The 12047-nt window shown below is 40.2% G+C and overlaps 1 protein-coding gene across 1 annotated transcript; it reads left to right on the top strand.

Moving 5' to 3' along the window:
- The first annotated feature begins 270 nt into the window (after window positions 1–270).
- igfbp2a (insulin-like growth factor binding protein 2a) lies at window positions 271–11390 on the top strand. Its single transcript, XM_026302204.2, has 4 exons — window positions 271–706; window positions 9217–9398; window positions 10317–10457; window positions 10736–11390. The coding sequence occupies exons 1-4, from the start codon at window positions 313–315 to the stop codon at window positions 10892–10894; spliced, it is 876 nt and encodes a 291-aa protein (XP_026157989.1). The 5' UTR covers window positions 271–312; the 3' UTR covers window positions 10895–11390.
- The last annotated feature ends 657 nt before the right edge of the window (window positions 11391–12047 follow it).

Raw genomic sequence — 12047 nt, 5'->3', positions numbered from 1 at the left:
CCATTTTGTGGTGCTTTCCCTTTAGGGGAAACATTGAGCCTGTTTTCTGTCTGAAAATTCATTATTCTGGGCCTAATGAGCCAATTGACTAAATAAAGTATATAATGGGCACAGTGGCACAGCCTGTTATCAGTTGAGTACTCTGTAATGTATATGTATGTAAATATTTTACTAAACCCTGTACCTTACATGTGGCCCCGAGAGCAAACCTGGGATTTTGTAGGACCCAGCAGACCTCCTAGCCCCCGGCTTCACCTGTTCGCATGCACATTTCTTCCCCATTTTTCACTTGGGATTGCCTTCCATTGCCCCATGATAATGACCAAAAACCTAATGCCCATAACAATGCTGTCGTGCTGCAGTTTGCTGATCCTCTCCGCGTCTCTCGCTGGTGCCTCTCTGACCGAGATGGTGTTCCGCTGCCCGAGTTGCACCGCGGAGCGCCAGGCGCTGTGCCCAAAGCTCACCGAGACTTGCGCGGAGATAGTGCGCGAACCGGGCTGCGGGTGCTGTCCAGTGTGCGCCCGGCAAGAGGGCGAGATGTGCGGCGTTTACACCCCGAGGTGCTCCACTGGTCTGCGATGCTACCCGACACCCGACTCGGAGCTTCCCCTGGAGCAACTGGTGCAGGGCCAGGGGCAGTGCCGGCGTAAAGTGGACACCGAGACGACCACTTACAGCCAGGAACACCGTGAGCAAACCAGCGGTTAGTTTAATGGAAACCTGGTTTTATTCTATCAATTTTTAATGGATCTGTCTAGACACCAGCCTGAGGAATAGTGCAGAAATACTGCATTGTCATGAAGGCTGAGCCCATATCTGTGTAAAATAACGACTGTTACTTAAAACGAAGTTCTGTTCACTACTTTGCGCTACAGTCGACATTCTTAAAATGATCACGACGTTACACATGACATTATGCCTGTACTGAATTATTTTAATGTTCATTGGATTTCAGTGGAGCAGCTTAAAACCATAGTCATCAGTATTCACCTACAGACTTACAATAATCTTGATGTTTGTACTGCCAGCACTTTCTTAGATCATTGGTGGTGCATTAGTATATTGTTTCTGTCCTTTCCTGTGCACTTGAGGTGTGGGATGTCTTACCTTCTGCAAAAAAGACCTGAATTATGCTCGCATGGTAGGTGTTCTTACACCCATGACAAATGTGTTGCATAGACCTGTTTAAAGTGAGTGAAACACAAGGAACAAGTTAACCTCAGCAATGTTCCAAACAGCTGCCCCCCCCCCCCACAGTCCTTCCCAGTATCTCTCCAAAAATCAGTCTTTAAAACACTCTACCAGAGATTAAAAGAGTGTTCTGCAAGACTCCCAAAAGTTGTAGTCAGTGGGAAGGACATAGAGGACATCTTATTATTGTTGTTGACATTTCCACAGGGGTTGGAGGAAAAGAAACACCAAGTGGCAGCAGAAGGGATTCTGCATTGATTGGAAAAGTGGTCTTTAGGTTTTGACCAGACATGACCATAAACTCCTGGTGACACTGACTGATGTTTGCTGGCTTGTGTACCTGGGAAATAAGCTGGATGTATGTACGGGATGAGACCAATGGAGCCAGCTAGGCTCATGTGGTTTGTGTTTAAACAAAGACAAGTCACAGTGAAGAAGAAAAGTAAACAAAACAGTCCCATTAACTGGCTGAATTTGAGGCTGCAAAGTCCACAGGCTACGAGTGTCCAGTGGAGTCAGCTGGCTAGTGATTTCTACTCTTGACCAAATCCAGGTTTTATCAGAGTTGAACTCCAGACTGACATTTTTATTTTGGCATTAAACCCCTGGAACTACTACAGTATTGAGATTAACTCTGTAATGACTCTGTGTTCCCAGCAGATTAAAAAGTACTTAACAACACGTGATTTAATAATCATGACAATGAGCCATCAAGGCTGATGATTTCATTCTACATTTATATGACCTTTAATCTGAAAATGTTATTTCCATAGCCCCCTTTAAACAAGACAAATAACAAAACACAAAATGCGTGGAGACATCATGCAAAGGCTTGCTTGCAAGAAAGCTGTTTGTTAGATGTTGATTTTTGTCCTGAAATTTGGGTCAGGCTTTGCTTCAGCTTGCAAGTTGAAAGGTCTGAGATGTAGTTAGACGTGTTCAAAAACAGACTAAAAGCTTAGAAATTGGCTCTGAAGCCTGGATACAGAGTTGTTTTGGATAAAAGCCTTGCTGTTCATCAGATGGAAGAGCAATTTCTGACAGAAGTATAGAGTGTTACAGTAAGTGGTCTAAGTGAAGTGTGCAGCTTTCTCAAGGTCAAAAGATGAAAGAAAAAGATATTTATCATCTAAGTGGGTCTGAATAGGCTGCAACAATCCCCCTTTTCCCAAGTCAAACCTCAGACTGAATTCAAAATTCACTTATAGAATATTGTTGTATCAACACTTGTTCCTCAGCTGTCTCATGCTTCAGTTCAGGTTTTGTAATGAGACGTTATAAACTTACTTTTGGTGTTACAGATGGTTACTGTCAATATCCTGCTTTCATTTGGCCCATTTTTAGATGACAAAATTGATTTCCTGTAATAAATTCTACTCAGCCACTAAGAAAAAAGAGAAGGTAATAAAATGCTTGATAGAAATCAGCTCACAGGGGCTGCTGGAAGATTGAGAGCACACTAACATTCTGGCTGCTTTCCATTGCATCTCTTTTGTGCCAGGAATTAATCTGTAAATTAGAGAAAAGGGGCTGCTGATAATACAATAATGAAGGGATTGTATTTAGCTGGGCAGGGGGAGCAGTGACTCTTGAGCAGATTTGACACCCTGGGTATAGAACAAAGGATGAAGTAATGCAGCTGCTTTATTTGATTTTTCATAAACCTCAACATCCTGATATTCTGTTTTCTGGCTTATTTCATTCCAATCCCTTATCAATTACAAATGAAAATTTATAACAAAAAATAACAAGGAAGGCACAATACATCTTGTTAGATATGACTTTTATACAGGCTTCATATCTGATTGGATCAAACGCACTGCACAGCACTGGCTTTTTATCTTCTGTGTTCAAGACAACAGGAAATTGTTTGTTGACTGTTTTAAATTATTAAAGCAACTTATTATAGTATATTAGGAACTCTGTAAGCAAGTGACAGATATTGCCTCATAAATATCTTAGAAATGAACTTGTTGCATAGACCACTTTTAAATTGTCTCATTTAGATCAGCAGGAAATTTATTAGGCATGGGATACACTGAAAATGTATCCACATTTAAATTTACAATGTTATTAGTAGGCTGTTGGACAGAGAGTGCAGTTATACACGTTAACATTAGTTTCAATAAGTAGTGCTTTATAAGCACTGATTATTTTCTTGATCAATTGTTTGGTCTGCCACATGTGAACGGAGTCCCACAGTCCAAGTTGACATCTTTAAATGTCGTATTTTGTCCAACCAACAGTCTAAAACTCAGAGCTGTTCTATTTCTGATTGTGTATGGCAGAGAGAACCATCAAATCATACTGAGAAGCTGGGTGAGATATTTGTAGGCTATTTCCCACTGAGCCCACTCTGTTCTTGGTTTTAATATTTGTATCAGACATTTGCACACTGTGATAGCCTTTCTTTTTTACAAATGTTTTTGTAAACAAGCAGCTTAAGAGGAACGATTTTCATCAAGTATAGAGTATCTTGGGACTGATTCAACAGAAATGTCGAAAGCTGAAAAGTCTCCCCCTTTAAAACTAACACCCACAAGTTTCCCAAAACCCTCTGTGTTCATGCACAGAATCACTTGATATTCTGTTTCCACAGAAACCTGGATCCAAATAAAGGACCCTTTAATCAGATTGGATGCGTTTAGCTGTTTTGACTGGGATTATACCATATATGACCTTGAAAGGGAATAAGTTCATTAACGTAGCTGAAACAGAGCCCATATTTGGTTACTGAAATGTCTCCTGAATGAGAAAAAGTAAATATGGTGGTGCCCTCTGAGATCCAAGTCATTGATTATCACCCCAAACTCATCCAGAAATAGTGTGACATGTTGACATTGTGATGTTCATGGCTTTGGTATAAACCTGACAAAGTTTTGTTCTATCACTACTGTTACAAAAGCCATTAGAGGGAGGAAAAATTGTATGGAAAAAAAGGTGGGGTGGGACCTATTTTGCCATCTGGTTGCTGAAATAACATTGTTAGTTAACAAGGGGCATTCCTGGGTACCTGCGGGGGTGTCCAGACGGAGCCCACAGGACTGAAATAGCTCCCAGATAATCCCCCTACTCCAAAAACAAGGGCATTTGTGCCATCTTCCCCCAGGCGTTAACTTCATGTGTACCCATGCCAAGAATGTCCTCGTGCCTATTGAAATCTAAAATAGCTTCCCACCCTCCTTTTCGGTCTAGGGTGATTTAAGACAATACAAACACTGTCTGAAATGCTACTGACACTGAAGGGGCGTTGCAGAGTGGAGGGGCAGTTTCTAAGCTTGTTTTAATAGTTTTACATGGTGAGATGACATTTTGTGTTCTCGCTATATTGCCATTGTCCATGTCTTCAAAAATATTCAAGTTATAATTACTTCTGATATCTGTTTGTATAGAGTATGTCAAATAGCCTATGTATAAAGACACTTCAGTCTGCACACACACACACTTTAGGCATAATGGTACAGGTGGAAAACCCAAGGCATCACATGTAAATGATAAATATCGGCATAAAACTGAGTGATATTTCACACAATAAGTGAAAGCTCTGACCTGCTGGTGCAGCTGCAGGACAACTCAGCGCTAAATGTTACAGGAATCCAATATTTATTGAGAGATTTCACTGAAAAATATTATAGTTTTTATTTGCAAGAAAAACACACAATTGGCTCATGCAGGTTAACCAAAATGTCTGCAGAACACATTATTGAATGTGCAGCATACACATAAGTTGTGCTGTTATACACTGCTGTCACCTCATGAGGCTATAAGGCCAGACGTGCAAAGTGATCTTTTATTAGCTCTACACATTATAGACATGTTAGTATTTTTAAAACAGGACCTAATGTCTTCATTGATGTGTTAATATAAAAAAGAATGTATATAGCTGAAATTTGGATTAGTAGAGGGATGCAGTCTTGGTCTCTCAATAGTTCATTTAGTTTCATTTCACTGCTTTTCAAAGTCTAGGTAGTAAATGTAAATAGAACTTATTTTTTCCACTCCAGGAATATTAATATTGCTGCTTAAGTAAAATTATTAGTTGAAGTTACAGTGCAGATCATTTCCGGTTATCATCAGCAGCAGCACCATTAAAAACATTTTTCTTCCTTCTATTTTGGAGGTACAAGGCCTTCATCCAACAGCTGACACATCAACATTGGAATAGGATGGTGGATAAAACCCAACAGTTCTTAATCCCCAGGAGGTTTTGTGGTTCCTGTCCACCCACATCCCTCATATCCCTTCCCAAGATGTGGGATGATTGTCAGGGGTAGCTGCATGTGATGCCCTACAGATTCGATTTGCTCCAGCTTGCCTTGGTTTGCGGCCTAGTTTAGGTCCTGTATGTTCATCCTAGAGTTCACCCAGCGGTGCTGGTTGTGAGCTAGATGCCTGGTCTTTGATGACTCAGTGTGTACGTACATGTCGGAGCCTGTCCAAAACCTGCTTTTAGAGGACTGTTGTTGGCCAGAAAGCCTGGAAGGTAAACATATCTGCACTCTGCACACGCACACTGAGTTTGTATTTGTAGTCCCACTAGGTCTTGTAATGGATGACGGACTGCAGCTACTCTGTGCTGTGCTTCTCATCAACATCTTAAGTGGCACATGACCCATCTCACACCTTAAAATTGTCTAAAAAGGTGAATAGAAAGATGTACCTTTCTAATGATTTGCACATTCTGAAATTTAAAGGGGTAGTTTAGTCTAGTTATTCAGAGTCAGATGGTGGTTATCTCATGTCTTTGTTTGCAGTTCAGAAACCTTTGTGCACAAGCATATTTACAGATACTCTGATGTTAGCTTATTTAAGTTACTGGATATCTATGGAATTAAATAGAGGCTCAAATTAATTTGTTTCATATTGCACTGAATCTGCAAAGACAGGTTTTGGGGTCCATAGCAGTTTCTTCAAAAGACTGTGATTAGGTGCAGGGAGGAAACAAAGCTTTGAGATATTTATTAGAGCTCAATTGTGTTGAATTAAAGAAGATTAATATCTGCTTGACTCTAAAACGACCCATGTAAATACTGCAATACCTTATTCAACTTTTCCATACTCCATGACTGGCCAAGTCTGCCATTTGCTCAGTTGACCAGAATCAGACAATCAGACATGACACTTCTGGCTTAGGTGCCATCTGGGAATTTGACATGGATCAGATATAGAAAGGAAGTCTCTTAAGTCATTGTGTGAGGATTATTTCAAGCAGCAGACTGGACAGTAGGCCTGCTGCTCTGTTGATACTGCTGATCCCCAGCCCACCCTGTGGAATGGCGTGTCCTACAGAGGCCTAGTCCCCCCTGAAAGTGGGGTCCTGACCCTCTGCGTTTGTGTGCATGTACATCCAAGTGGGAGATTGCTGGTTTTGCTAAATTGTCCCTTCGTGTGTGTGTGTGTGTGTGTGTGTTGTGCCTCTGCCTGTCCAGACTGTGTTTGAGTGAACATCTCAGGGTTCCTCAGAAGAGAGGGTGTGATAGTATTGAACTTGGATACTAGAGGGATTATGTAAGACAGCAAAACAAAAAGCACACCAGCCGCCAGTATTCCTGAGTCTGTTGCGTGTTTATCTGTGCAACATGCGTGTGCACACACATATGTGAGCGCACACCTGATTTCAGTTGACTTTTGCCCCTTTTTTGCTAAGAAACTCAGTCTTCAAAGACAAGCCAGAGAGAGCATGGTGGAACGTCATAGGGGGAACTGAAGTCCAACAACACCAAATCTATCCAATGGCAAAAGGCGCCAGCACCTTGTTATTGCTTCTTTTGGAATTTCCTTTCCCCGTTCTCTCTTAGGCCTTTTGTAGTCATATTCGACAGCCGGATGTCAAATTTACCTCTTGCAGAGTGCAGAGAATGCCTATCCAGTCCACTACCACTACCAGTAACACACACTTGCTTTCATTCCCTGTCCTACAAACTTTCCACAAGTCTGCATGTTGCAGCTTGGTCCTTGCAAAAATGTCGGCTAGTCACTGTTTGACCTTCTCTACTGTCTGTGCTCATTTCCCTTTTTTTCTTCAGGTGTGAAGTGAAGTATTGCATATGTGAAATACAAACCGTCTTGCAAAATTCAGAGAAAATAATCTTGCATCATTTAAAAATGTCTAAAATCTAAAATAAGCTGGTCTGGAGTGACACTCCTCTTCAACTCACTCCCAGGCAACCCTCAGCCCCAAAGTATGCTCTGTTGTCAGAAACAACATGTTGGGTTGGACCTGATGGCCTCTCACATTGTTTGCTCCATCTGTTTGAAGAGAGGGTATTTTTTTAGGTTGATGTTTAACAAGACTCCAAGGAGAGAGGGGATGGTCAAAGTCAATGAAAACCGTCTGGAGGAAACAATGGATGGCCATAGGGACTTGGCTGACGGGTTTTATGATATGACCAAAAACAGTAAATGCGATGCATTTTTTGTTGGATAAGAGGAGTGGGAAATTTGCTACATAAATTCCTTGCTCTTTAAGTGTTATTCCCAAAGACCATGGACAACTGGCCTTCCTTTCTATATTGCTGTACTCACATGTTTGTTTTGGTCTTGTCACAAACCTGAATTTTATCTTATAACATTCTTTTAATACATGACAATTGAGCACGATTAGATCCACTCAGGTGTTATATATTTTAGACGCTACCCAACACAATAAACTCTGACCTCACTCAGGTCCTGGTTCAGGTCTTGGTTTGCAGTGCATCCTCATGAGTTCCTTCATTGAAGATGCATGTATTTGTCAACATACAAATAGTTGAAAAGCATGAAGCTCTAAATGATATCAACGTTTGTGTTCCTTTATCACCACTTTAACATATGCTCATAAACTGAATCACATTAGTTGCAAGAAAGAAACCATGGAAACCTGACTGTGACTAAAGTTCAGCTGTGGCCAACAATTCTAAGCCCACAAGCTTGTTAACAAAGCTGCATGTGGTTCCTTCATTCTAGTGACTCATCATTTTAGTGACTCATTGATTTTACTGATGCATTTCAGAGCACTTTACCAGCAGTTTGGACACTCCAGAGCCTATTTCTACCTCCAACATTATCTTTAGTCAAAATGTCAATTGTGACAATGTGGAAATTTGCCATATACTAAATAAATAAAATGGCCCAAATATGAATTTAAATCAAATAGACAAAAAGAGCTGGAAATGTTGGAAAGCAGGGTGTGTTTGTGTGATCTGTGCAATGTACAAGCCTTGATTTGCACAAAAAGAAAAGAAAGAGATGTAGCAGAGACACCAGCTGCAAAAAAAAAAAAAAAACTTGAAAGTGTGCCAGCTTTTATATCCTGGAGGCCCAGGTGAACTGCATCAGCTTCCCCAAATTGGCAATTTGCCTTCTGACATTGACCAAGACCAATCACTTAACGTTCTCGGAGGGAAACTACAGAAACGTCCAAACCTTCTCTTGTCCCACACTTTCCCCAGCAAAGCTAAAAGTAGGGGGCATAAATGAAAGGAAGAAATTAGTTAAATTATATGTAAACTATCAAAATGACCAAAAAACATGTTAAATAAAACTTTTCTATCTAATCGATATAATTTTACTTGTAAACGTACAAACATTTAAGTATGATGAGGTTATTTTTATGATAAATCTTGCATTTCTCTCTGTTGTCTATCAAAAGGAAGCTCCTTAAGGAGCTCAGAATGCAGGGTTAGGGTCGCTTCTGAACCTCAACCATCTAGCCATTTCCAAAACAGCAGACCAGCCCACACACTTTGTCACTCTGACAAATAATCTATGCAATTTGGAACTCCTTTCGGCCCACGTTTAGCCTCTTTAAAGCCCGATCTGTTGCAATCTGCATTGAGAGACTGTCTTGAAATGTCAGAGATTAACTGCTAATATGTCTATCACAGCATCTATAAGGAAAATATTGTATTATTATATTGTATTTTTGACCGTGCAGCACTGTTGGCAGTACATTATTTAAAGTGCAAGCTATATCACTTTCTTGACGATGTATTCATTCTGTATTGTACATTAAAGTTTTATGTGGTGTCTCCAAAATGGCAGGTGAGACTGTGGAGCTGCTGCCTGAGCAGGGTGTGAGTGAGATCCCAGCCATCAGGAAGCCCAGTAAAGAGGCCACCTGGCTGGGTCCCAAAGAGAGTGCCGTACGCCAGCACAGACAGGAGATGAAGACCAAGATGAAGACCAACAAGGTGGAAGAAGTGAAACCCACTCGGCCCAAACAGGTGAAGCAGAGCAGAGTTTTGGCAGCAGCTGACTTTTATTGTTATTATGATCTATAATCTTTTGATTTTTTTAATTAATTGATTAATCATTTGGTCTATAAAATACCAAAATATATTGAAAATTGGCCATCACAATTTCCTGACTTTTTCCCAACCCAAACATATACAATTTGTAGAAAAATAGGAAAACCAGAAATTTTCACATTTAAGCTTCAATCAGTTGATTTTTTGGCATGTTATGTTAAAAATGACTTGATGAGTAAAACTGATGCAGAGTCCCTCTGGTGCAGCAGCTGAAGATGATTCAAATCACAGTTAATGCATAAATGTTTTTTTTTCTCTCTTCTTCCAGTCAGCTTTCCCAAAGAATGCTGCTCCTTGATCAAAAAGCTGATATTTTCTGACCTTAAATACACTTGACCTGCTCTGTATCCTGGAGCTAGGACTCGCAGTTGAACCCTGGGCATTTCTAACCAGCACTGTGGTATTTTCCATCTGCCAGAAAAATCATTTAAAGGTTATTGCTCTCCCAGAAACTTTATAAGTGTCTCAACAAGACATTTGGCTTAACAGAAATGTGAGGTAAACCTGAGGTCACTGGCAAGAATTATTATTCGTTACTGGCAAGAATCATAATACATATGCTCATTACAGAAAAGCCTTTGGCTTATTGTGTGTGCTTGGGTGTTTTATGTGAGACTTGATATGCCGTGTCAAAATGTGCAGATTGGCTTTCAAATACATCTTTGTGTTGATGTATCTTGGAATAATTTTTGGTTGTGTAAATGCAAAAAAAAGTTTTTTTATCTATTATTTTGAAATAAAACAAAAAGGATCTTTAAAAAAATGAGATGAATTCCACCTCTCTGCTCTGACTACACAGGCCTGACTTTTTTTTGTTGTTTTTCTATTTTCAAGACTCAGTGTCAGCAGGAGCTCGACCAGGTCCTTGAGCGGATATCCAAAATGCCCTTCAGGGATAATCGAGGTCCACTGGAAGACCTGTACGCTCTGCACATACCCAACTGTGACAAGAGGGGGCAGTATAACCTCAAACAGGTGACTGGGATTTATGGGAATGAGGGTGGTAAGAGAGGCAAGAGGGTGTTTAGATGTGAAAAGGTGGGTAAAGCATCACTGCCACCACTTTCAATAAAAATCTGTTATATATTAACAACAACAACATAATAGTTACTTCTCATTACTATATCCTTAAATGTGAATTTATACTAGTTAGTTTCTAACTGTTCTGCCATAACGATAAAAAAAATACAGATGCTTGAGGACAACAGATTCATGTGAAGAGATTAACTAAAATACATTCATTTATATTTCAGTGCAAGATGTCTCTCCATGGTCAGAGAGGTGAGTGCTGGTGCGTCAACCCTCAGACTGGCCAACCAATCCCATCAGCCCCAACTGTGAGAGGTGACCCCAACTGCAGCCAATACCTCAGCGAGCTTGAGTTGGAACTCCCTGACATGGCCCAGATATAGTGTGGCTCAAAACTGAACAAGAAAAAACTGAAAAGTACTTGTGAACAAAGAATATCTGAGTAAGCTATATATTATCTTTCTGTGGATATGTGTCTGTAGTTCATTTGATGTCACTGACATTTGAAATCTTAACCACCAAAACGATAGAATCCAGCTTGCTGAGTAGCATGTAACTGCAGATAATGTTTAGGGGGAGCAGCAAAGATAAGACTTCTTGTCCTCATAGATATTCAGTAGACATCAGCAGACGTGTCAGTGAGTTTGCTTTCCTAATTGTGACCTTGCTCATATTTGCTCTGTTATCAGTGTTTTGTACTGTATGTTTTGAAAAATGAAAAGCCTTCAACAATTTTGGTGTTTTTAGGCGTGTTTTTGTGTCCAGGCTTGCAGGCTACTGTTACACATAATGCTACACTGTTAGCTTCGAGCACACCTGGCTTTTAATACACAGTATTAAAGATGAAATGTAGTAGTGCTCTAGGGAAGACATGACTGTACCGCCTAGTGATTAACATATATTGCTATTAAAGTATTAAAAAAATCAGTTTGTGGCTTTATTTGAAGACAGCTAACCTCTGCATTTGTGCAGAACTGATTTGGCAAAATTATTTTCAGAAGAAGGAAAATAATTTTGAAAATGTAATGGGTGGTAGTTCTCTTTAGCTAGTATTTTAGCATTTTATAGCTCATCGCTTAGGTTGTAAAGCCTGCAACATCATCATGATTCGTCTCACCATGCACCAAATGGCAGACAACATTTGGGGCTAATTACTGAACATAGTGGAGCATTTACCTGTGCAAGACCTACAGTAGATATACAGTAGATACTTTCCCTATTTATTTTAGTGGGAATATTGGACAACAGCTGCATGGCTTTTTATGGCTAGAAACTTTCGCACAGCCACACCCCACCTGTGCTGTCAGAGCAGGTGATTTGATGGCAGATGGAAACCACCTGCATAGAGTGCATATACGTGTCTTTAACATTGTCAAGGTCAGAGATAGCAGAGAAAAGCACATCAACTGACTCATCAATTTACCATCTTTTGCAGAGTTTACACAAAGCAAAGTGCAGACATGCATTTTTGGGAGTACAGGATCTTTATTTAAATAGTAAATTGTCATTACAAAAAATGAGTAATTCAGTTACACA

The sequence above is a fragment of the Mastacembelus armatus genome, chromosome 2, assembly GCF_900324485.2.
Source record: "Mastacembelus armatus chromosome 2, fMasArm1.2, whole genome shotgun sequence".
In the NCBI taxonomy this organism is placed as follows: Eukaryota; Metazoa; Chordata; class Actinopteri; order Synbranchiformes; family Mastacembelidae; genus Mastacembelus; species Mastacembelus armatus.
This window is presented reverse-complemented; position numbering and strand designations above follow the sequence as displayed.